Below are 27256 nucleotides of genomic sequence, written 5' to 3'. Positions count from 1 at the left end.
GTTTTAGTGTCAAAAAGTTTAAAATCTGCTTAGTGTGGCGAATTAGCATCAAAAAATTTCCATATAAACCATAACTTGTTTTACGGGCAGTCACGAATATTCCTTTTTTGACTTTATCAACTTCTACGCCGAAAAGTTCTCGTTTCTTCCTTTTACTACTGTATGTTTACTATTTCTCTTTTTGGTGAACATCTTGTTTTTCGGTGATAACGTAAAAAAGTACGCCTGAGTTTGTCTGCTGTGTTTTATTCGGCAATTATAAAATACACTGTACAACAACAAACAGGAAACTAGGCGAAAGTTGTAATCAAATATTTGGAAACCTTAAACACTGAACTGGAACATACTGCAGCATTACACGCACACATACACGCACGCACACACACACACACACACACACACACACACACACACACACACACACACACACACACACACACACACACACACACACACACACACACACACACACACGCACACGCACACGCACACACACGCGCACACACACACACACACACACACACACACACACAGAGAAAATATCAAACACGTACAATGCGACAAACAAGCAAAAATAAACTTAAACCTGAAATGAAAGCTTAATAAAATTTACCTACGAAACACAAAACCCGACAAAGGCTAGAAAAGACACTCTTACACAAACAAATAGAATTGCCTTTACTCGTATACAAATGGAAATAGAATTGCAAAAGTGCCATTACATCAAATATGTAACAATAATTTGAAAACGCAACAATATTGTGCCATTTGGAAGCAAAATACGAAACATGGTGTCTGATAATAGTTCGAAAAGTCATGGTCAACGTTTGGTAGGATTCAACATTCTAATCGCTTCTAGGAAAAAAAACATGGCTGGTGGCAGTTTATAGTGGACGGATGGATATAATGCATCACAAGGTTTTGAATAATCCTACTTGTAAATTTGCATAATTCAATGTGACAGAGGAACAAATGAAACATGGACACACATCTATGAAGAAAAGGAGTTGCAGGATACATTGTTGTATCCTCACGTATCGTGAGAAAAACACCTCTGTGCAAACCAGTGGTAAGTGCAAGTAATGGCCACCAGTGGGATAAAAGTGAAACTGGGCAGCGTAGTTGGCTTGGTGACGTAAATTTTGTAACGGTCGTGGCGAATGCCAGCGGAACATCTTGTCATACATCGAACACTTTGTGGGTAAAATTGAAGATATATCGAAAACAATAACACATACAGTGAACAAAAAGCCCCCAACGACTACAAACGATTCCAAACAATCACATTTGACGTAGTAACTGAATACTCCTATGTCGAGTCGCTAACTTTCACTTTCATTTAAATCCCAACGTCTACAAAGTTTGTGCAAATACGGATTTTTTTCTTTGTCACAAAATAGCATCGTTGTCTCCAGCGCCTGACTATTCGAAAGTGTATGACGTCACAATATCATAATCGTTACGTCACACTTCGGATTCTCTCGATTTAACAGGAACTTGAATTCGAATATCTTCCAACTCCGCGTCGTCACGTGATGACTCGCTATGGTTGGTTGCGTTTGTGACGGAGAGGTTTTTAAACGTTTCGCTTGAGAGATCGTGGGCTGAATTACTCGGCGGGACTTTGGTTGGTCGCCGAGTTCCGTTGGGAATTTCGGATTGAGTGCGACGGTGGATCACCGGACTATCCTCCTCATCGTCGCTCATTTGTATCTGTGACGTCATAATAGAGTTAAATCCTGGCGCAAAATAGCATCAACTTTGCGGTTTGGTGCGAAAAATATTTCACTGTTTGTGAATTTGGACAAACCAACAGTAAACACTTGCGAATTAACAATGCATGACTTAAAACTGATCAATAGCCGCAACGTCGCAACATAAATAGGCCAGGTGATTATGTTTTGCATACATTTTTTGTAGATGATCATGGCATGCTAGTCTTTCGGTAGATGATTCGATTGACTCGTATGTAACGCCAGAAGTGATAACGCAAAAGTTGGAGGTAATTTTAAAAGTTGTTCAGCGCACTAACGTTCCAATGCATGAGCACAGAATAACCTTCACCTGTAAGAGCATCAGACTGTTTCGCTTCAACCTAGCCTCACGTTCCAACTCTGCCACCTTCTTGTCAGCTGGAGCGTTTTTCTTATCTCTTCTCAGCAGACTGTGAGGCCTTCGAAACGCCGCAGCTGCTGTGGCTGAAGGTTTCACTGATTTGCTCTTTGGTGATGGTTGATAACGTTGAGATACCGATGGTGAATCCTCAGACTTCCGCCTGGATCTTGCCTCAGACCCACGTCCAAAACTCTAGAAGAAAAAAACAAGTTAAGATTGTTGCAGAAAAATATTATATTTCTAACGAACATCATGAGGTTTTCGGGCTTGGCAGCCCAGGCAATGCAGCCTAGCTGGATCAACCACTTTTTCCTGACAAGTCGGAGCGAGATTTAAAAAATCAAGCTCCCGGTGAGGTTGAACTCACGACCCTGGGCTAACCAGGCCAATCATGCCATTGCATGTAATATTGCTGCGATATTTCTGACGATAAACAGAAGGCCTATAATGCCATTTAAAGTTACATGTTTTATTTAGTTGAAACGATTCGGCAAAAGTATCTGCCATTATCAGCACTATGGGCCAGTCTGTTTTTTCTCAGAAAATCCGTTTATAAAACATTATAGGTTTGGGAAATATTACAAATAAACACTCACTGCAAACACATCAAGCTTTTTAAAAAAGTTACGTTTGGTGTATAGAGCATTCGCTTGACAGTTGCGCGCATGTCATTCTCAACTGCCTGTGTTCTGGGAATTACTTTACCACATGTATCCATTGTGGTATTATTGCTGTCGCTTTTGATATCCCGGCTTACGTCACATCGCAATACTTCCTACCTTTGATGAATCAACAGCAGCGGAAGCTGGACGTTTGTTGAAGTGCAGATTTCCGTTATTACTGCAGTTCCTGGTTCCGAGCTGGGGTGTATTAGAGGCACTGGATTTGGTGTCGGTGTAGAAGGACTGTAAGAAACGACATTGGTTGGTGGCAAACAAAACAAAAAGTGAAATACAGAACTATAAGAACCACAATAATGATTATTGAGCTGCGGCAAAATATTTTTTAACATAAAACATGGCATGTATTCGAAACGCGTCCACCTAAAGCAAGGGGTATTTTTGTTTATACGTTTTCAATAATAAGCCACTCCGCACCTTGAGAGCGATACTAAGAGAACACTAGACAGGTTTCACTTCACAAGCGCAAGCAAACGTATAAGCTATCGGCTTCAAACCACTTAAGTTCTCAACCCTGAGTCGAGTGTTTATTACCGCTGGTATGCTGTGTCTCGCCAATATAGTCATCGGACTTGGTTTGACGTTCAACCTGCTGTTGCTGTTCGGGGTTCCAGGAGCTGAGCTTCGACGGCGAGACCTAAACGAAAACGTGTTACATTAGAAAGTCGCTTACTTCGTTGTTCGTCGTACGATATGAACATACATGTGCACCAACCCAAGTGTGCGCCAAACTATGAATAAATGTATAAGCAATAGAGCCAATAATCGTTTTATAGTAAGCTGCAAACAGATGGCCACTGGACCTAATAGGTCTCATCAGTGCAGCTATGGTGTGATTTACGACGATGAATAAATGATTTGGAATATCTTTACTAGTGTCACGTGCTCGTAACTCTTCTTGGTGGGATGTGAGAACAAGGTTTTGGGACCGTTGTAAGTTGCGGCAAAAGCAAAACAAGCAAGCCATTCGCAACCATCCACAGTGCAGAAAGTTTTTTATTGTACGACCGTTTTACCAAGAACGTACGATGCCAAGCAAAGGCTGTGGTAGGGCTATGATAAACATAGACATTCGGAAAATGGCAGGGTCTTAAAGTAATCAAGGCACTATTGCGGAAATAGCGCATATCACTGTCACCTGCCAAAACAACCGCTAGCATTTGTCACACAAAATGTTTGTGGAAAGAGTGACATTTCTATGAATCGACAGCATTCACATCCTCATCAACGGTGGTAGTGTGACTTGTGGTTGTTAATGACATATTGTTTGTTAGTTTCACAGGTGAAAATGCGTTGTGGTGTTTGTGTGATGAGCTGTACAAGTGACTAACTAACTTGTCAAGAGATTTCTTGAAAGAGTCGAAGGTTCCTGGTTTTACTTAAAACCACAACCAGTACAAACGCGACTGTTATGAAAAACGCACATTATTAAAAAAATTTTAAATGTAGAACGCATAAATACTTCACGTTTGCAGTAACATGTTCCTATAGTCAGTTAACTGATAAAAAATATGCTCCCCCAATTTATGTTCCCGACTAGTTCCCTCTCTTTTAACCTTGTGTTTTATTTTGTTCTCCAGGAGGTACAAAGTACAAACCTTCCCTCCCTTTGCGGGCGCCCGTGGTCGCCACGAGCGCGATACAACTGTGCAGGAGGTCGAGCAACTTACTTATAAAAAGAATCTGAATGCTGTGAAGCGTGGAGGCCGGTAGATGAAATCTTCTTCGATCTTTTGCAGGTGAAGATGAAGAAGAAGAGGTTTCTGTATCCTCGTCTGAAGACAGGGTTCATCGCACCGTAGATCACAAAGTTGACGGCAGAATTACTCAATCCCAACCACCCGAATGCCTGAACACAGTAAAACAGGTTAGTGTGAAGAGTTATATCGAAACGCCTGTCAGAAAAATTCCAAAATGTTTTTTGTGGGTTTCGTTCACCGCAAGTTCCGGTAAACAGATTTTATCAAATCACCGAAGCGTAAAGGTTGTTATTCGCCAACAAATATTTACTTTATTCCAGACCAAAATGAACTCCAGACAGTTGACGTACAAGTTGGACAAGCTAACGAAGTTATTGACACATATTACAACACTACTCAACTCCATAAGAATATTGACGAGCAGATTGGCTATAGCTCAATGCTTCCTTATGTGTGTATGTTAACAGGAGCACAAACATATATCACCTTTTTCGCCAAACCGGGAACTCCATCAGCGTCGATTATGATCGTCAATGCATAGGGAAGCCAACATATGCAGAATACGGCAACAGTGGTAGCCAAGGTTTGCAGCAAGTTTCGTTCCTTCCTTTCAGATCTTCTGTTTTGTTCACTGTTCACAACCCCACTCCCAACACTGAGGCTTCGAACCCAACGTCCACTCGTCCGTACAGTGCTGAGGAGAAATGTGATCACATGAAACGACCTAGTATTAAATTACAGAAATTTGAACAGTTTTATTGTTGAAAAAACGTGAAACTGCGCGCGTTTGGTGTCAGGCTGTTAAGACAGCCCAAGCACTTCCAAAAGCGCTACTGTTTACCTTCAAATAATGACTTGGTGTTAACATATTAAAAAATGTTGCTGAGTTCGCCAGTTTCAGTAAAACTGAGGTGACCGCAAAAATATGCGTGCTGCCAGGCGTAAAAAAATTCTATTCCTGCTGCAGATTGATACCGATATGACGTCACAGAATCCTGCAACCTTGGGTGCGGCAACCGCTTTGTTACGTCACAGACAGAGTCTATTATTACGTTACTTCTAAGTTCCCCGAATTGGCGATAGTTGCTATGCGTAATGAGGACGAACGTTTCAAACCACAGCATTTATATTTAACCTTGCATATCTGTGAAACTGGCAAGTTTCGGTAACTTCAAGATGACGGTGGCCGATGGACGATAACTGGCCAAAGTTGCAACACAAATATACTTTGCTATGATAATAAGACACTTAACGATCTTTACACAAGACACTACATTGAATATTTAATCATAAAATTTATCGTAGACTGGAAATTTCGCAAGGGTCATGACCGACGATCGTCGTCCACAATTTGTAGTAATTTACCGATAAAATCTAGTCCTATTTACAGAACTTAAACGATTGCGTGACAAGTTGAACAAATTCCAGCCAAAAACAACTTTCGGAAATTTTTGCAAAGGAAAGGGAAGTATTTAATTATCCAAATTGCTCTGTTAATAAATTATGAAATATCGTACGACTTTCCGTTAAATTACATTTTTGTAGTAGGAGGTAATTAATTATTTGTAACCCGCTGGCAACGTTTGAAAGGGAGATGACACCATTTATGTCGAATCGAGTGAGATTACTTTTTCATGAAAACATCAACGCTTGGAATTTATATTGGCGTACCCAGTTAAAAAATAGTTCTATCAGCAAAAAATGCAAGGTACCAAAGGATGCCGAAGGCCTACATTGAGCGTGTTCGTACTATTTACTTTAGTGAGGATTTCCTTTTCATGCAGAGGATATATTGCTATCCTTTCATTTACCCATCTTAAGCTAAGTTTGTTATAACGGAGCATCCGGTGATACTAAGGAAGTGACGTTTTGCGTACGGCTTGACCGTGTTGCACGTCACCCAGCCAACTTATGACTTTCTACACGAAACATTCTAGAGTTGCTTCGATAATAACAGTTCATCCACTAAAATATACTGAACAGAAACTGGAAAAAATACAGCTAATACATACTACAGGTCACACGCACGTCTACGAAGTTTGGCAAAAATAAAACCGGGCAGCGTTCTCGGGTCAAGCGATTTGCTAACGTATGTAAACGGTTGGTTCCCACCGATTGGTTTGTCAAAACTGAAACAAAAACGAGCAAATCAGAATCCGACAACGTTTGTTTGTATCCAATGCAATCCGACGCAAATTTAACAAGTAATAACTCTAATTCAAGATTGCAAAAAAACAAACAAAACAGACTAACAAAAACAGACCCCAGGTTGCGCTTCATCAACCAATGACGTCACGAGGCGAAAGTGATTGATCATTAGTTGCGCAACTAAGTGGCGGATATATGGAAGTCATGCCACTCATACCAACTTAGTGTGGGGCCAGTCTTTGGACAATCTAAAGACAACACATTCTCCGTTGCATGTGGATGAGACTTTATTGGTCGAAACAACAGCCATCTCCGTATGCAACTCTCAAGAGTCATGTTATTGGCTCCATGCCTTTTTATAAGACTTTGTTTGGTTACATTTTGGATTAACAACTTAAAATTTTGACAGAAATGATCCGGAATTAATGATAACACCCGAAATACTTCAGCCTTCATTCAATTGTTTAGAGATTATTATGCTTTCATTAGATGTGGTTCAACGAAAAGTCGTTCGGTCTCCCGAGTATTAACATTGATAGCAATGACAAGGTCAGGTATATCGTCAGTCTCATGAGATGATTGTGTACAGCAACGATTCCCAAAGTCGATTACGCGGAACCCGGCATGTGTTCCTTAAAAATTATGAAGGTTTTCATGAGTTGTAATCTAGTTTGAAGCAAATGTTGACACATCTGATTGTTAAGTCTTCGCCATTTTTCGTTTTCAATAACTTGATTGACAGCCTCGATTAGAAATTACACATCGGCCGCAATGTGTGTTGAAATGGACGTTAATCTGACTGTTTGCCAAACTAAATCCTCATTACCAGCGTTTATGTAAATGGTTTTAAAGTTTACTGCGCACCAAATATGAAGAAGCACATCTGGTTGTAGCTAAGCTTACAGGTTTAGTTGATCACGTTGAAAGTTTAAAGTGCGTATCTAAATGGATAAAAGTCTGTGATTCATGACAGCTAATTTTTTACTGTAGCAATATCGATTTCCCTTACGTATAATGGGAATCATTGGTTCCTTATTTAAGTAGACAATGCTCAACCAAGACCAGATGGTACTGGCATGAAAAAGCAAATTTTAGCTATGTTTCATGAATACCAGTTACAGTTTTACGTATACTAATACAGCAATTTTCTAAAGATGAAAGTCAAAGCTGATGTAAGTTGTTTGTAAGCATTGACGTTTCATGCACTTTATCAGTGCTAATGGTTAACGAACGATTAGCAGTAGTTTCATCAGACATACTTTGTAACCTTACACAATCACGGATTTCCTCACAATTCTCAGAACAAAAAGGCTGGGCTACATTGGTGATTATTTCGCTGACAATAATTAGTGACGACTTACGAAAAAAGTTTCCAGTAGCAAAATGCGATGACGACGAGAGGGACGAAGATCGCGCATCCAGCGAGGAAGATGGTGTAACTGATGGCAATCGTGTCGTTCCAAGAACAAAGCATCATCTTTACGTCGTAACTGCGTTAAAAACAACAATTAGAAAGTTAAAAAAAAAGAAAAACAAACGTATTTTGATGTCGTTTGGATTATATTCGGATAAACGTTGAATTTGATTCGATTGCAATATTTGAGAACAGGCGGGTGGGTGAAGTCTGGCGGAGATGGCAGGAATGCTTGTTGGGTTTCACGAACCAAGATGCGTTATTAGTGGTAAAGGGATCCGATACCGTCATATTGAATGATGTCTAAACATGCCGCATGGTTTGTTTACCGCAGAAAATAACGTGTAAATAATTGTGACGTAACACACGACGCTTCTTGTTGTTACGGCGTGTAGCTTTTACAAGCCCCAAAAAAGTTAGTTTTTACGGTGTGTCATCACACCCTGCTGTAGCCACGAAGAAGCCAACTTTTTCATTGTAAGCACAGAGATTTATTTTCTACCCAAACGTGAACGGCCAGTCCTATCACCGCAGTATTTTTACATTCTATTTTAAAATTAACAGAAAATGGTTTAAAACAATATGTCCAACAATTCACGACTAACACAGGTCATGGTTTCGGTTATGCTACAGAGAAGTTGCCTCGGTTGATGCTTTCTACAGAAAGCGAACTTCGCAACATATGACATGACTTGTATAGTTTATTACCATATTCGTGTTTTGTTCGTGGTTGTCCGATGGTTTCGACTTCACTCTAACTTACTCAAGTGGTTTCACAAACGCTATATCTTGTTAAATATTCGGAACCGAAACATGACAAACATTACTGATATAAGATCATGATTTCACGTGGTTTCACACAAGCTCTTCTACACATGTACTTTTTATGGGCAAGGGCCGGTTCATGTAATGACAAGAATGCGGTTTAATTTAAGATAGGAATATCACTTACTCGACACTCCCCCAGCCAATAAGTGTGGGCATGCTGACGAGGTTGCACCAAATCCAGCATCCCAGCACCATGATGTAAACCCTCTTCCGAGTGAATTTCCGCGGGTAGGTCTTGCTGTGGACAACCGCCCAATATCTGTGGGTGCAAAAATAATGATCACTGGTGGTAAAAGTAACCCCTGTCCATTGAGATAACACGGAACATTTTTCATGGCTAAAGTTTCGTCGAAATGTTGACGTGTGATGGATTTATTTGTAAATGGAGTGGATTCGTCGATGCACCAAGATCATGGAAATAGTAATGTAGATTTTAAAGGTTAAAATTCCATATTTCAAATGTCAAACGCTAGGTGGTGTATAAAGACGTACGTCAAGAATTTACCATACATCCGGGATATCAAAGATATAAAGGTTAAAAAGCGGGCAAATGTCGAGAAACTGCATGAGTTTACTCATTAAAATTCATATATTCATGAAATGAGATTGCATGAGTCGCGACGCAATGGTGACTGAAAAAAAAAACATATTTTGGTGCATATTTGTTGCAACGCGAAGTCACAAAAACTTGACACAAATCGTAAATAAGCACGAAGTGTTGTAAAGGTTGCCTACCCCTTAATGGCCAACATTTCCTTCTAACCTCTGTTAAGGGAAGGACAAGCGGTTTATGTTCAAAGGAAAGGTTGGGTTTAATTACATGCAAGCTAATCCGTGTTGTGGCTTATGGGTGCGCGGTTTGTCAATACAAGTACAGCACGGTTGTAATTAATAATGTACAAGCCGCGATCGCTTACAAGTATACGAGTGTACGTTAGATGAAAATACAGGACGACCTTGCACTTCACGCGTTGATTAAAACAACGTTTTAAACGATTAGCTTTACTTTTAGTCCGTGCGTACGTAATTAACGTTTATTTTCAAAACACGGAAACGCATGTGGAGATTTGCTTCAGAGTCAAAACATTGCGTCGATTGAGTTCATTTTCAACAATAGCATCAGTCAATTACTGATACGAATTTAGGCAATTACTGCACACCATTACTTCCTAACCTATACCGTGAATCAAGTTGTTGGTGTTTACACTGCACGAGCCAAAAGGACATTATCACCAATTCAGCGAAGCGATGACATACAACTCCCTAATGCGTTCGTCCTGCATTGATTCACAGGAGGTTTAGTTGTGGTTTGCGTAGTTTACTTATGACGTTGACGACGAGTCGTAAGTGCTTACAGGAACTGTTAATTACCCACGTAGGTTGGGATGAAATTAACCGTGCAACAATTATGTTCAGTGCATTTGAGTTGACTGCAATTCCCCCACACACTTTATATGAATTTTAATATCTTCTAGGAATAGTGTTAGCATTTTGATTTAACAGATTTATGTGTTGTTGTTTTAAACGGACCGTTGACAAACTATCATCTGTTTTTAACTTTAAGCAGTGGGTTTCGGCCAAGGTTTTTATTTGGGTTCCAAATTTATCTTTAATGAGCAAATAATCGATGGCTTTCTATTGATTTAAAGGCTTAAGAAAGATTACCTCTCTCTGCATTAAACTTCCATTACCGAATTTATGTGTTACGCGACCTACGGTTGCGGTTTGACGTTCAACTGTTCATCAAATGCAAGTTCCTGTTGATTCTAATGGCTTATGGATTATCTGTCATTGAGCAAACAAAATAACTGGAGGGACGCGAGCGTAGTTGTATCGGTGGCTCACAGTCAACGAACAAATGGACTTCCACAAGCATTTTTTGCATTCTGATTTTTTTCTGCAACCACTGTGTATTTTGCCAATATTCCCTTACTATGTGTCGGTTGTGTGCTTAATGGTGGATAAATTAGTGATAAATTATCGGACGAAACGTTTTCCACGTTTGATGAATGCGGTATCCGATTTATCACTTTCAAGAACACATGCTTCTTTCGGAACCAGTTTCTTACTTTAAGGTACTTAAGACTCACCTGTTTATCGCGATTATCATGAGGTTGGCAACTGAACAGGTGCAGGTGACGGTCACAGTGTATCCAGCTACCTTGCAAGCATAGAACGGGAGCGCGTTGCCACCGGCAACCACATTCGCGATCACGGTCGGTACGACAAAACCGGTCACCTGGAACGTGATGGACGGTGTTAAATCGTGTGCGATTGTGGAAAAGCTTTGTCGACAACAGTTTACCGAACCTCCAATAAACGCAGTGATCTTGCGATACGCAGTGATTACCGTTAGGGCAGTGGTCTGTAAAGGCATGCGGTAAATTTGTTGTGACGAGTCCTAAGCTTTTTGGGCGGCCAAATATAAAGGTCGCAGGTGACATTACTTCGACCTTGCTATAAACGTTGTCAAATAAAATCGCGCGCCGTTATTATACGCGTAACTGTGGCCTTGATATTTATGCATAGAAATGTTCTTCACTAAATTGTTGTGTGATGAAAATTTAATATTGTTCCCAAGCAATTGTACATTAAAACACAGCACCTTGTTATTGAGACCGCCCAAACACGTTAACTAAGGCAATTGGACACCCATAGTAAGCACTCAGAATGTCACGTAACTGGATCAGGTCATGTAAACCACAGCGCGCGTTTTTAACGTATCCACCTGCAACCACGTGTTAAGAGCAACGCCAATGACGTCATCCCTCAAGTGGGCTTGGATTGAAACAAACATGTTTTTAATATTACCGTTGACGGGTGGAGGGCCAAGTCTTAGGTCCAGTTAACCTATTTGGCCAAACCGGGCCCAGCGCTTCCAAAGGGCCCGCAATTTACCATTAAGACCAAAAAACGCCCTGGGTGAGTGGTGAAAAAGTATGGTGTTACCTCAGCATAAACAAGAGCGAGTAATCATTGCTGCAACGTTTGTGATTGTTACTTGGTGAAACTAAGTGAATGATGACCTCGGGCGACGAAAGCATAGAAGCTATTTGCTAAGCACGCCGGTGACATTCCGCTGACAGATTATGGCATGAAGTGCCGTTCAAATTTCGCATTGAAATGAAGACTTTATTGCTGGCTTATGCATTTCCCAACAGACCCATTTTTTTCTGTTTCTCGTTTTTCTTTAGGAGTTGTCACCGAGTTCGCTTTAGTGGAATGCCGAAACCATCCCGAATTACGTGTAAAACACATACGTAAATGATATTAAACCTATAAGGGTTCTGGCTGGTGGGTGACCGGTGGATATGCGATATGCTCTCTTTCATCTGAATCAATACCAAGCGACGTCGTGGCTCAATAAAAACTGCATTAAATTCGTCACGGTCAATTCCGACACTGTCCACGTGGTTATGACCCGAGCGTTCTTTGCGTTCAGACACACAGAGAATTAAACTTGCTTTTTAATAGTTGATGGAAACATGTTAAAACTTAACACGAGTTAAGCGTTTGTCCCACGTCTTTTTTAAGGCGCACTTTTAAAAAGATAAAGTTGTTCAAAATATTTGCTCTACACTTTAAATGCACGTCTTCGTTTTAAATAACTTTTGCAAGCGCCCCCTTATTATGACGCAACAAATGCCGCCACGAGATTTTTGACTTACCGTGATTACAGAATAAATCTCCGCTATTGTGACGCGACAATGTACGGCTTTACGTAGCAGAGACAGGTACAGAAGCGCGCTTCCGCGCATAACTATGACGTCACAATCAACTTACCAAAAGATCTGCGATTGCTAGGTTGATGACGAACGCGTTCCCGTGAGCGTGGACGCGATTCTCGTGAATAATTGAGAATATCACAGTGAGGTTCCCAATTGTTCCGAGTATCACAACAATAGATAGGTAGAGAACCTCGAAGTATTCCTGCGGACCAAGCGGACCCCAAAGGGCCACGGGTGTAACGTTGGTGACGTTGGGCCCAATAGTGGTCAAGTTAGTTCCATTTAAAGTTTCCGAGTTCATCTTCAGACGATCAGTTGAATGGACATGAGTTTTTCTATATGTTCTGTAGTGAAGATGCGTTACAGAGAGTGTCAGAATACAAATCTGCGAAGAAGTCAACAATTTTTGCGTTAAAACAAAAAAGGAATTCTACAAATGAATGATAAGTTCCTTGACAGACTCAAAAACAAAACCTTGTCATATCGAGTCATGCACAACCTTCTAATTGGAACTTGCACTGTTATAACCAAAGCGTTGTAGGTTTGATACCAAATTCCCAAAAGCAAATAGGAAAACATTCGTTTCCGAACCTGCACTAACATGCACCTTTCTGCATTACTGGTTCAAAGTTCATCATGCCGGTTACTTGGAAACTATCTCTGCCTCATTGAAAACCAAGCATGGTAAACAGCTATAGATTGTTTGTTTTTGTCACAAGTGAACAGCAAAGTCTCTGAAATCATCATTAGTCATTTACCGGACTGCAACATTCGGCCTAACTTCACACCTCACTTTTTACGCACACCAACCATCATAAAAGAAAGCGTGTTCATTTGTATGCCAGTTACGCAGACATTGTGCCATGATCAGATAACACATGATGCGGCAACAGTAAGTGTTAAGCCAGAATCATCGCTTAAATTTATGCAAACTCAATATGTTTACGCCCACGTTAAACTGGTATGATGTGAATCAAACGCCAGGTCAAACCGCGACAGTTTTTAACCGTGTTGTGTTTTATTGCCTTCCGATGCGGTCGAATCAAACTGAACATAAAAATTGTTATGCGGCGAGTCTATGAATCTAAACCTCACCATAAATTTCAAATAACACTGACGCAAGCTCAGAAATATCAAATTTACTTCTGCAACTTATTAACAGGCGCGTAGCAACTGCAACTCACAACTTTTATCACCCTTTTTTGAACCTTTTCACAAACAGGCGTAGGAACGACAAGCACAGCTTGTGATGGGCACCAGCCTGTAACCGACGAGCAGAGCAAGAGTGAGTGACGAAAACCTCACTCAGCGGGAAATGAACGATGAAAATGCCCGAGAAACGGAATAACAGGCTTCGCGTCACTGGAACGGTTTGTGTTCGTGTGAAAACCACTTGAATTTAAATCTGCTTAACCGGTAAGTCAAATCGTCCCCGGCAATTACGCGTTCGCTAATCATTTAATGACAAAAAATTTGGCCGTTGTCAATTACTGCGACCAAGTTATTTTTGTTTTTTTGAGCAAATGACTTACCTTACTTTGGTAAACCCCGAAGTTACCTTACTTTGGAAAGTCCCGCACAACTGGGAAGTTAAGTTTTTCCATAAAAGAGTTTGACCTGCAGCACTAAGTTGCGGTTAAATGTAAGATCATGATTCAATTTTATCGAGACAACGCAATTATCCGATCTGCCGGCTTCAAACTTTTCTCTTTCCCCTGTTTGGCTTCGCTCCAAACGCCTGCACTTTCATTGTGACGTTGACAAACGTCGACAAGCTAAACATTCCAGCTACGTCCTGATCAGATCAACTGCATGAAGCACAGTCAAGCGATCATGCACCGACTTCCGCGTTGTAGGCAGGGAAGCGCCATCTTTCGTTAAAACCCTTTACTGTTTTGACGGTCGTTCATACAGCGCTTGTCATATAATGTCTGTCATGTATTGAGCGGCGCTTTTTTACACAAGCCAGATCAAAAACATTGTTGGCGATACAAAAACACATTTGATACATCCTGTACAAAATGTGATGAAGCATTACGTACATTTCCTACATAACAAATAAATCCTGCTTGAATGAAAATCGGCCTTCTGCTACACTTCAAAGGTACCAAATGATGACTGCTTTCCACAGATAGTTTTCCTACTATTTTCAACCCAGGAAGACACGAAGACAGCACGCAGGGGTTGTTTTCCTGAAGGTTTTACACGCAAAGGGATTTTTTTGAAACTGAAGCTTCAGCCCAATATTTTGCCATTAAACCTCCCCTTCAACGAAGGCTGGGTTACCCGCAAAGCAGGGACCTTTCAGTCAGAAATAAACCAGCAGGCGGCAAGTGAGCACTCCATGCCCGTGAGTCACTGGGGGGGGTGGTTATTTTCGACCTTGAAAAATTTCCCCGCGTCTCACTTCTCTCTTTCCGACAAGAACTTTCGGGAAGCGCTAATCGCACCGGCACGATTGTGACGTCACAACGAGGCGCTTCCGCTCCATTTGACCGACGTTGAAGGTAGCTTATTTTTTAAATCGGTGGCTTTGCCGACGCCTGGCCAATTTAGCGGGGGAGTAAAAATAGAGTCAAGTTTTTTCGGATATTTACCAAAATAAAATTTGCTGCGTCACCAATCCCGTGGTGAGGGTGGTGCCCAATATTTTGTCGAAATAAAACAAAATATTTTCACCTACTAAAGCAATACTTTAACTGAAACGTACACTTTTAATGGGCGCTAAATTTAACTGCAAAGTGTATTTCCTCAGCAATTAGTATAATCTGACAGGGATTTTACATTGAGCTAATACTATTGGTCAAACAAAACTTTCCTAATCCACGCGTCCTTAAAAACACAAACAAATATCTCTCAAACAAAATTTACGTAACTTTTGCCCTTGCTGCAGCTTAAAATCCTGTAACAAAGCTTGCAAAGCGACACGCGACACGAAAACTTATTGGAGAGGTTTGTATATCATAGCTTTAAACTTTCAATGACATGCAAGAAGGTAAACGCATGACTAACCACGCACAAAGCTAGTCACCCCCTTCAGGTACCATACAAGGAAAGCTCACCGACTACCTCATACAAGCTTGCTCTTCAATTAGTCGGCAAAAGAAAGCAGTCATCTTCGACTCCTTGTCAGCTTTTCTCACAGTTCATTTCTGCATTTGTTACTTGCAAATTGTTTCATTCAATAACGTTTGGGTCTTAAGTATATCATTTAACGCAAAATTGCATTGTAGATATTTATTGCCGCTGGCTTAAACCACTGGGTACCGCGTAACCAATACAAAGACCTAAAACTCGACTTTGATCGTCAACATGTTGATCCAGAGCGTGATTTAGGACGCTCAGCTTCGCCAATCTGGAAGGTTGCCTTCAAAATTGTTACGCCCGATTAAAAATACAAACGAACGTGCCTGTTATAAAGTCCAGGTTGCACACACAAGCACATTGACGTAACGAACCAGTTCAACGACCCACATGTACAGACGTGAAGTGGGATTGATCCGCGAAATGCTGCATCATTCTGGTTAACACAGTCTGTCTGTTTGCGGGTGCGAGACAGACAAGCACATTAGGTCCCGGTGGAGAGGGAACGCCTGCATGATGGCATTCACTCAAACCCATATTGCAACCTGGTGCGCTGTCACCGTTTGTTTGACGGGAAGATTAGTTATTACTTTTCTTACCGATTAGTTCATAGTGTTGCCCAAGATCTCAATGCTTATATTTAAAATTTAAAATGTACTGCTTTTCTGACATAATATATACGTGCTGTATTTTTACGACGTTTCGTCTGCCATTTAGCGAGACTTCATCAGGTAATGATACCGCAATTTCAATGTAAACTACACTAAAACATTCAGGGGCACCAAAAAGAAAAAGACACGTTGACACCGCTTGTCAGATAACGTGGCAGAGGCAAAACACGAAACACTGCGGGAGGCGCAACAGTAACAACAAATTGTTATGAACTGCCGGAAAGTATACACATTTTTCTTTGTCGTTGACGTCAGAAGAGCAGTACATTTTGAATGACAATATGCCTGGCAGCAACAGGAGTTTCATGCTTATATTCACATTTAGCGGACATGCTTGGCCTACCAACTGAAAGCCGACCCGGCATCATTCAGTGGAAAAACTGCATTCACAACGTCATTTAAAACTGAGGCTAACTTCCTAAACTGTGGCTGTCGTCACGCTTCCTTTGCCATTAGGGCGCAAGGGGCGTTTGCCTCATAATATACACGGCGTAGCAGCTTGCAAGCCTTGGAAAAAACGGAAAGTAGTTCTTACTCAGAGTACCAATCTTTTCACGTTTATATCTTGAAAAAATCTTAGTAATTCAGCAAAGCTGCACTGATGAGACCTGTATTAGTCAAAACAGTTGCCCAGTCCGCATTATTTATAAGTATTAGAGCCACGAATTTAACAAAAAAGAGGTGTTTCGGAAATTTCCCACATTAACATGTACACAAATATATAGAACACAAATCTTGCGTTATCAATAAGGTCTACAGATGACGTTGTATCGGGCATCTTCGCCCACAACGAGTCGTGGATTGCATGCTGATGAATCTAAGAGACAAGCTTCTCTTTCACTACAGACTAATAAGCTCTGCGGTTCTTTCTATATGCAACACAATGCAGAAGTGCGGGCAAATTAAAACACTCGCGAAACATAACAAATGCCTTTGCATGGTAATTGGTGAGTAGTAAACATAATGTCAGGACTACAATGCGTTCAGTTAGAGAAGAGAAAAGTACATGAAAATCTTATTTACTGATATCAGTTTCGAAAGTTTTACGATTGTGTCGTGTGCACAATGTCAAGAAAATAATACAATCTTTAGTGAAACGTAAAACAACATAAATATCCTACAGAAAAAGACTGAACTCCTCCAAGTCCTCTTTTCCGTGATTAAAAGAGCACAACCTTTCTGATTACGCACGAGAAATCGACCGCGACCTCTATAACCACCTTCCAACATTTAAACGCATAATGCTGTTTCAAATCACACGACGCCTGCTTATGTACGGCGGACAGACATTATACATCCTGTATTCCCCGAGCTAATCCAATCAACTAAGACGACTCAATGCTTCCGGGCCGTTTATTGCACGCATGGCGAAAAAGGGCTCGGTTACCACAAGACTAAATACGCTCTTTGGCGCCTTATCGTGACTGAACGCACCACAGTAACTTCAATTGTTAAATTTTACCCCCTGCAACGATCATTTTCCATTAGAACTTTTTCTAAGTTAACTTTAAAGCCTACAGAGCCGTTATTTTAGTGCCTAGTGTTTAGAATGTGATCGGGAATACACTGTCACCTAACGTATTTTGTCGCCTAACGTATCTGAGAGTATTCCCTTAGGCCGGGTCCACGCACTCACGCTTTGAGCCGGCGGATTCTTTGTTTGTTTCAATGTCCCGAGCGTACGCCCGCACGCCGGCGTATAATGAAACAAACAAAGAATCCGCCGGCGCAAAGCGTGAGTGTGGACCCGGCCTTACTCAATTTTGAGGTTTAATGTTGGCTACAACATAACCTACAGCTCGTATGATTTCTACCATGCGTGTTGCTGTTGTAATCTAACCCTATACTTCAGCGTTCCGGTCTGGTGATTGCGAGACCCTGTGCCAACAAAAGTCTTTTGAGTATTGTTGTCAAGAACGACTGGACCAGTAGCTTGCGTAGCCTATGATAGTTTGCAAAATAGGATGGAATTGCAAAATAGGATGCAAAATCAGGACAAAATATCGGCTTCTGTGTGTCTATGCTTACTGTTCATTTTTCGCAACTTTCTTTCATTGAAATATAAGTAGAAAACGGTTATAATCAAAGTTATATAACATTGTTTGCGTTTGGATAGTCCACCATAGATGCAACTAAGTATGGTCCACTTGAAAATATACGCCCAGCCGACATTTGAAGAGGAACACGCTGCAGAAATAAGATACATACATGTCATAGTTGACGCCGAGCAGTTGGCAGAGGTTTACGGACAAATTAAGAAGGTTTGCAAGATTCACTACCACCAAGACATTCCCTCTCGACCGTCAATTCCAAGAGGAAGCAAGGGAATGTGCGCAGTGGAGATCAAAATACCTGGCGACGGTTGGAAGATAACTGCATGGTATACCTGGTTTAACGTGGAGTTAATGGACAGACTGGAGGAAATAGGTTGGAACTTGTTGCTTGGGAAATCCGTATTTGATGACCACGGTTTGATTTTCAACAAAGTAGTGAGCGAAATAGTCAAAGAGCCGACTTTAGATGAAGTGCTTGCCGCAACTTCAAAGAGAAGAAAACGAAGAATATGAACAAACATTGACGCGTAAATATACGCCATGTTTTTGTTGTCTTTTGCTGTATTGAACAGGAATTTTACCGTGATGTTAAGTCTTTCTGAATTCTTCAAATTATTTAAAAATCCTCAAAATGTATGATATTTCTATGTAAGATAGATTTCCCTAAACAAGGAATTCGCTATTTCGTTCCGCTTGATTACCTTCTTTGTGACCAATTTTGCTTTGTCTGAAAAAACTCGAGAATATTTTTATATCACAGTGATATTGCGCCTTCGTTTTTTTTTTGCGTGAAGAGCTTTCTGAGCAAAGCTAAATAAACAACATGGCTTTGGTGGTGAAGTTTCGTTTATTCGATTACCGGGATAAAAAAATTTTTAATGAGGAAAGACTGGATTTCGATAAAAGTGACATCGATGGACAAGCGTTGTTAGATTCTGTTTCTCAAAAACTTGGAACGCCGTCAACTGATATAGGTACGACATAATTGAGACTGGTTTAAATGCTCACTAAAGTTCATATTATGTTTCAAAAATCACAGATGTCTTTTTTTGTGGAAGACGCATTAAACCAAGTGCAGATTTTCTTCTTTGCGATGAAACTGGGTTTGAAAGTGGATGTGATGTGCAAGTCCTATATAAACCTAAACATGAAACCACAAAACAACAACCAGGTAATGCAGTTACTGCATTTTAAACTGACCCTAATACATGCTAATACAGTGGTTTACAATTCTTCGGAGTGTAGTCACAGACCAGATTGGAAAACAAAATTGGTGATAATCAAAGCAAAAAAATTAGCTGCTTCATTAACAATAAAACACTTTCTGATAGTCACATAACAAAAGAAATCACAGTTAACAGTCACATGTAAATGTCTAACTTTTCAATCTTGGTTCTTTTTAAACATGTGTTTTTGTTGAGAAGTTGTCACATTGCAATTCTGTTTGCCACAAAAAAAATGACTAATAAAGCATATTTCAAGGCCTGTTAAAATTGTTGAGAATTATCATTTTTTAAATTTGAGTTGATAAATCACATAGCACACGGATTCATGTGGCCCCCTGGCAACCCTCGGAAGACATATATGTTAAATAAACAAAATTGTTCATTTTTTTTCAGCAAATGTTGATGTTGGGGAGCTTAAGATGTGTATGGCTGGCCTACACCTCATGCTAAACAACAGACATCAAAAATGGAAAAGTCGCAAAGCTGTATGCAATCTTGTCATTCACACCACTAAACACATTTGTGTTTATAAAGTTAAACTTGTCAATATTTTAAGGTGATGAAAATTTTGAAAAACAAAGATAGTTTGCAGGAAGTCATTGACTCAACACCTGGCATTAAAAATGATACCACTGCTCTTGGTAATTTCTGATATGTTTTTGTGACAGTCGAAAACCATATAATTAGCTTATGTTTGTCACAGATGTTTTATCAAATGTAGACCTGTTTGCCACTGTCGTTGATCCAAAGAATTGCGAAAAGTAAGAACTTGTTTTAAAACTGTTAATGGCAGGTTGACGCTGTTTGACCATTTATTTTTCTACAATTGATTTAGTTTGTATGAACTTCACAATGCATTGGCGGCTGCCATCATTGAAATTTCACACAAAGTCTCAACAAAATCTTCCACTTTATCACCTAGCAACCAAGTTGAAGTTACCATGGATACAGAAAACACACCAGTAAGCGTAACATTGACTGTAAAATTTGTTGGAATGCAAAAAAATGCTTGCGTGTTGACAACATGTATTCCGATTGTCATTTGTTCCAAACAAACTTGTTTTGATTTTGTTGAAGAGCACTTCACGATCCGCAAGAGGACCTAACAGACCATCACCACTTGCATACTCGCCAAGAAATCAGAGCATTATATCACATCCAATCATAACATCCAATCAGCTTGCTCAAGCTTTGTCCCTTGCAAACTCACCAGCTCCTGGTAGAATATTTCCATCACCGATGGGAACACCATCTAGTGGCAGTATTCAGGTATGAATTTGGTTTAAGTACTTGATGACAATTATGATTGGCCTTTGTTTAATGCAGATGTATGAGTTGATTTATTTGTAGGGATTTAAATGCTTAGTTTTGTGACAAACTTATAGTAAATGCACATAAAAAAGTTTGTCAAACACAACTGCCATGACAACTTACACTTAAACATTACAAACCAGGCAAAATTTATTGAATACAGAACTCGCAAACAGCAACGCCTTCTACCGGATCTGGAAGTGGTGCAACGCCGTCGCAAGGTGGCGCCACAAGAACGGCACCTGACGTGTTCAGTTTGGCGATGCAACAAGCTCTTGCCCAGTAAGTTGACTTCAACCTAAATTTTTACTTTATGTAACTAACATAGAAATGTTAACAGAGCCGGTGCTGTGAGTTCGGACACTTCGTCAAGCGGGGACAACCCAAGTAATGTTCAAATTCCTGAAAACGTCATGCAGGTAAGTTAGTTTTTTGCGCCTGGCATTTTCAAATATGAACCACATATATAAGGTTGTCTTTGCAACAAAAACAAAATGTCATCAGTACAAGACGTTAATTCTACTGACCACAAAACGCTATGGTAAAACCCAAAAATCCCAACAAAAAGGTTTCGTTGCTTATAAAAAAGATCTTTCTTAGAAATTAAATGTAATCCTCCTTTTCATAAATATTGTGTTGCCAATGCTTTGGGGTTAGTTGTAAATACCAAGAAATGACCTAATGACGTAAGAAAACGTAAATTTTAACGTTTTGCGTGCATGTTACACAAAGCATCCCTTTTACATTGCATCAGGATGGTCTTGAACAACTTCGAAGCATGGGAATTCACGACGAAGAAGCGAGCAGACAGGCTCTGGTTGCGGCGGGGGGAAACGTTCAAGCTGCTGTTAATATATTGTTTGCATCTGGAATGGATGATATGTAAACTTCGATATAAGATATTGAGACGATTCTTTCTCCCTAACGATAAAGTACAAGTTCTGTGTTTGCTTTCTCTTAAAAATAAACATGCACGCTCTATATGTGCTCAGCTGGTTAAGGTGTTGCGTGAACGGTTCAATTTCGCAAACCGTTTCTAAGAAAGTGCGGCTTCATGACAAAAATATCGTGTAGCATAAGAACGACATGCACTCGGTAAAGCCTCTAATTGTGTGGCAACTTGCCTGACAAGGTATAAGCAGAGTTCTACGAAAAGAGGCGAATCATTCGTTGAGATGATCGATCAATGACCACATCTCCACGCCTTCCCTTGTTCCAAGCATGCAAACACAATACATGTGCGTCGACCCAGAGATCAAAGGCTTGCGATATGATCCGAGATATCAGATGGATTTTATCGCACGGAGACTTTGACTTATCGTTGTTAACATGCTCCGTGCGTGCGTCAGAAAGTGGGACAATTTAAACGGAAACTTGAATCGTTACATGCCCGACTAAGGAATCATTTCGAAGTCGCTCCTTTGTTTTTCGTGTTTTTTTGGCACACGTCCCGCCTAATTAGGGGTGCTTTTCACCTGTGGCGGCTCAGGTTTTTCGCAAACACACGTTTTATCTTGGGAATGATTTTTGATTCCAAGTCTTAACATGGTGTTGAGAGCACAGTAATGTTGGCATAGTTCAGGATCAAGGTTTCGGGTTGGTACAAAAAAATAAACTCATTGAAATGGAGGAATTACGGAAGTCGGTGCATTGTTGATTGTGCGTTTTTTCCGCGTAACGCTATAGTGGCCGCTCTGTACTGATTTTATTGCATTATTTTAAATCACAAAGAGTAAAAATTTTCACAAAACGAAACATCTTTTTGGAGATATTTTAAATAACGACCTTCGGAAACATCAGAATATATAAAAGCCGTTGTCGTGTGTATTGGGTATTCTGTTTACGCAATACTACTTGTGGTATACTGATAACTCGGCAGTATTTCGAAGCAATGAGTGAAGTAGACCACAATGTCAACTTTGTAGGATGAAGGGTTTAAACAACGAACTTTCGCGCACAAGTTTGTGCAAAAAAAACACGTGAACGTCACAAAGATACAATGAAATGAAAAGCGGGCAAATTTCTCCTTGTCAAAATTACAAATTGGATCCGAACGTGTCGCGGTCGTTTATTTTCCATTCCCACGTCCCTAAATCAACTCACGAACATCGTGCTCCCACATGTGTGATTTAAAACTCCAGTTGCATTCATCTCCGCGGAAGGAGAACTTAAAACTTTCCGCAATAATGTAAAAGGCGTTCGACACAGTTTTTTTAAGATGGCGATAAGATTGCCACGAATTCCGGTCTGTTCGTTACTTCAATCGCTCCCTTATCTCTCTAAACGTGGTATCAAGTTTTGTCGCGGTTTAAAAATTACCACCAATGCTCTCGATTTTGTGGGGTGCGTACTCGCCTTTGTCAGTCTACTATTGTATTGTGTGTTTTTTTATGATATCTTATATGAAAATGTTAGGTCCACACAAAGAGCAGAATCTTAATTGCTTAGTTAAACTAATTAAATAAAATAGAACTATAGCTATACCGGTTATTGGCAGCATAATTATTGCGTGGCAGTAAACATAAATACGATTCTCAATGCTTGCGTGTGTCTATAAAAACAGTGAAACATAAATCACAGCAAACTGTAGTGTTTATTTTGTAGCGCGCAGCAAGGGGAAACAATCATGCGTGTTTCTTTAAAAAATAAATATTCTCAAGAAATAATTGAACCGGCGGTTGTTGCATCTGACAAGCGAACAGTGCCTGCCAGTCTCACAAAAATGCGGCGGATTCGTAATTATGTAGTATTATGTAAGCCGGAGTTACACAACACGAACCGAGGTTGGAAATTGAAACCGGTTTGTTCCATCGAGTGGCAGAATCGTGATACCTGATGAAGATGGAATGACGCGCAGTCAAGAGATGCGATATCGAGAGGTGGTCCGAGACACCCAGTATCGCTACGCCACGTTTCCTTGTGATGTATTGAAGCGATCAAAGGGTGCTTTGTGTACTGATGGTGGGGCTACCGCCACCAGATCTCGTTTGATACCAGCCTATTTATCAGCCACACACGTTCACTGACCATTTACAACAAACACATCGTCTGCAAACACTCCACTGCGGTTTCAGTTTGTCTTGCTGCTCATTATGAATATGTTTTAAGGTATTGCATCCTAATGTACAAATATATGCTGGGCTAGGCAATATGAGCACGAATATGTTCCATTAAGTTTGACTCAATGCCGTTTATGACGCAATAGTAAGAACAAAATTAAGTTTACGTCACGTATTACTTATAGTTTTGACTATAGTCAACTTTTGTTTCGCCCAGCGATATCGAGCAAAAAGTACAATTAGTGCAAGTGTTAACGCTGCGGGGGCAGGAAAACCGGACATACTTGCCAAAAGGCAGTATATTTGCTTTTTTCTAACATATTGAAGATGATTTAAACTTTTACAATACATGTTGTCATCGCGAGTTTTCATGTGTATTTTTTTTTTAAATAGAATTTGCAAAATCGGACATCACCAGCTCTACTTTAAGTTTCAAATATTTCGATTTTTCCTTGGGAAGTTTCAAGAACCGACTTTCCCAAGAACTACAAAATCCAGTTTAAACGAACAAAAAAATGCAATAGAAACTGAGGACGAAGCTGTCCATATATTTGTGTACATGCTGTGGGTTGGTGCAAAGTCGTAAGTGGCTGAGAAATTTTCCGCCACCCCCCAAGGTTAGACATCGGTCTTACTTGAGTCGAAAGAGTGGCTCGACTCGCGGAGATCGCTTATCGGGCGTCCGGTAATGGATGGGACAGGCAATGTTGGACCGAGACGTGTTGCTTTAACGTCCATGAAACGCGCTTTCCCCGATTTTACACAAATTTTATCGCCATAATTCATACCTGTGTGTTTACAACTCTTATCTTTCCGGGAAAAAATTGTCACCTCTGAAAACTAACTGGAACTAACTATGAGGAAAGGTTGTAGTTTCTTGTGTTTGATTACGAGGTAAAGGTGTTTATTGAAACATGCGGTTGCCATTTTTTCTAAGAAGAACACCGTTATTTTCGTAAAAGTTTCCTTTATTTTATCGCAAGAATATACGGTGCATAGATTTAGAAAATACGGTTGCTCTGAAACGACTTCTCAACTCCACGCTATAACTGCGTCAGGACACAAACAATAAAAGTATAACCCAGTGGTTCTCAACCGCGGGTCCATAAAGCCGTTGTCAAGGGGTCCGCGGCAACCTCTTAATTCTCATGCCATATATGATTGATAAACTCCTATTTTCGGAATATGAAAACCAAAGGGTTCGCGACAAATCTGACGTCATCAAAACGGAGCCGCCAGCACGAATAGGTTGAGAACCACTGGAATAATTTGATGATTTCAACCACAATTCGTGCACCCTGGTAGTCGATTTACTTGAGTGATTACATGGACTAAGCCGGTAATACACAAATACACACCTTCCTTTTACAAGCTCAAGTCTTCTTGAAATTTACCGATCCCATTGAAACGTCCACCGCAGCGCAAGCCGTAAGCTTCTGCATTGCGTGCAAAGCGAAATGGTTATTAAAATGCAATAACGTTTTAAGTGTAGAGGTTATAACGCCACAAACCATCCAGTTTTAATGCCCATGCCCACAATAACCTTTAGTTGCACGGAATTAAAACGGAAGACTGCGGTTCAATCTTGGCAGCAAACCTTACCAGCGGAGTTTCCACGCAATTCGCTGAAGTTGGCATCAGAAATGTTGTGATACTATTTTTAGTTTCAAAGGATGATAATCGTTCTCCTAATTTGAATGTAACGGGTCCAGGATGGAAGGTGCAGCGACCGCAATATCTTGTTCGATCATCACCAGTATGTTTCATCTTATCCATGATTCACCCTTGCAAGGCAAGGTGATAATTTTCTCTAAATTTGCGGTGTTTAGAGCTTAAAGTTCGCTGCATTTTTGTTTGTTGAGTAAATTGGTTGCGTTTGTCACATGACTCAGACGTAAGCTTGATGTACTAATTTGCAGTTTTCAACTATTCAAAATAGAAAATTGTAACAAACGTACTATCGTGATACTTAATTGTTGTCGCGTAAAGCGCGTGTTTTGAATTTCAAGTTTTACTTTCTGGCAAAACTCATTTAGTTTTGATGTTGGTTTCCTCAAGCAATGTCTCTAAATGGAAAAGGTCGATGCTTAAAAGTGAACAGCCAGGCCAGGTTTTAGGTACAGAAATACGAATAAAATCTGCGATAAACAACTCCATCAAATTTGGATTCATGCATATGCTATAAACCCTAAGGTTCAAGGAATCCTTCCCAACACAGCATTAACGAGCAGGTAATGAACCATAGCAAATTCCCAACCTAATGTGCGTTTATTGCTCGAAGATTAAAGTGATTTTACGTGGTTGAGAATTTCGCATCAACCACAAACGTTTTTTCCGCTTTTCCGTAAACCGGTTGGGGGAAGAAATAAACGCTGATCACATTTTGTATTCTCTTGTTGTTGTCTTGTTTGCTTAACAATTATCGATATACGATTGCAAACAATTGCTGCAATTTCACGCCTGTTATCATTTTTCAAATATTGCCCAATATGCGTTGGTTCGTTACACGGGTCAAAGAATTCACTGATGTTTCCCGACCGACAATTTCACTGAAACCAAAATCACACGGAGTAAATTCTCGATGTGCTCGGGATCATTTGCTAGGCAACGCCATTGCTTTTATACCCCAGTCAGTTTAAACATTCTTAAATTCACCTACACCCAAGTTATTTTGGAAGCAGGCAGGTTTAACAAAACTACTCAGTCAAAAATCCTTTCGAAGATCCAGATTTTGAGGCATTGTAACGTTGAGAAGTGGAAATGTGGGAAGCAAACATTATCACAGTTCCTTCCAGACAATCTTCGGTTGTTGTAAACAAAAACAAACAAGTGGTTCACGTGATTCAAGCGACCAGAGAACGTGAAATCAACATGCGGATCTTGCCAACATGAAGCGACAAAACTTGCTGATGACGAAGAAGATCGTTCCAATGCGGCGCTGACTCCTCGAAACTACAACGTAGCAACAAACATCGTGCCCACATATAGTCGTATCGCATGACACCAAAGTCAAGCTGGAGACGGTAAGACCGCATTTCGTGGAAATCTGCAACGTCTAGTGTGTTTTGGGTGAAGACAAGAGGTCACACTACATCGCCACTAATATCACGTTGCACCTGTTTATCCGATATTTCGAATAAACACAATTTTCGTCGAAGTGAAATGGGGGCCACGCACCTTTCCATTGGATAAAATCTTTGAAAGCAAATAACGGAAATTGCAACCACCTCACAAGATA

At 40.3% G+C, this 27256-nt stretch overlaps 2 protein-coding genes across 2 annotated transcripts; one reads left to right on the top strand and one right to left on the bottom strand.

Annotated features, from left to right (window-relative positions):
• Positions 1-238: 238 nt before the first annotated feature.
• LOC145897301 (alpha-1A adrenergic receptor-like) lies at positions 239-12994 on the bottom strand. The gene is made up of 10 exons (XM_082985533.1): positions 12669-12994; positions 10976-11124; positions 9010-9144; positions 8005-8133; positions 4982-5189; positions 4466-4644; positions 3330-3432; positions 2895-3020; positions 2065-2307; positions 239-1713 (listed from the first exon to the last, which is right to left on the bottom strand). Exons 1-10 carry the CDS (start codon positions 12912-12914, stop codon positions 1465-1467), a joined length of 1767 nt encoding a protein of 588 aa, XP_082841659.1. The 5' UTR covers positions 12915-12994; the 3' UTR covers positions 239-1464.
• A 6247-nt stretch (positions 12995-19241) lies between these two features.
• LOC145898879 (ubiquitin-like protein 7) lies at positions 19242-21933 on the top strand. Its single transcript, XM_082987522.1, has 10 exons — positions 19242-19396; positions 19462-19593; positions 20042-20133; positions 20205-20289; positions 20352-20409; positions 20484-20610; positions 20726-20917; positions 21123-21241; positions 21300-21378; positions 21714-21933. The coding sequence occupies exons 1-10, from the start codon at positions 19246-19248 to the stop codon at positions 21843-21845; spliced, it is 1167 nt and encodes a 388-aa protein (XP_082843648.1). The 5' UTR covers positions 19242-19245; the 3' UTR covers positions 21846-21933.
• The last annotated feature ends 5323 nt before the right edge of the window (positions 21934-27256 follow it).

Source organism: Ascidia mentula, chromosome 4, assembly GCF_947561715.1.
Source record: "Ascidia mentula chromosome 4, kaAscMent1.1, whole genome shotgun sequence".
Lineage (NCBI taxonomy): Eukaryota > Metazoa > Chordata > Ascidiacea > Phlebobranchia > Ascidiidae > Ascidia > Ascidia mentula.
Note: the sequence above shows the minus strand (reverse complement) of the source record. Positions and strands in the feature narration are given on the sequence as shown.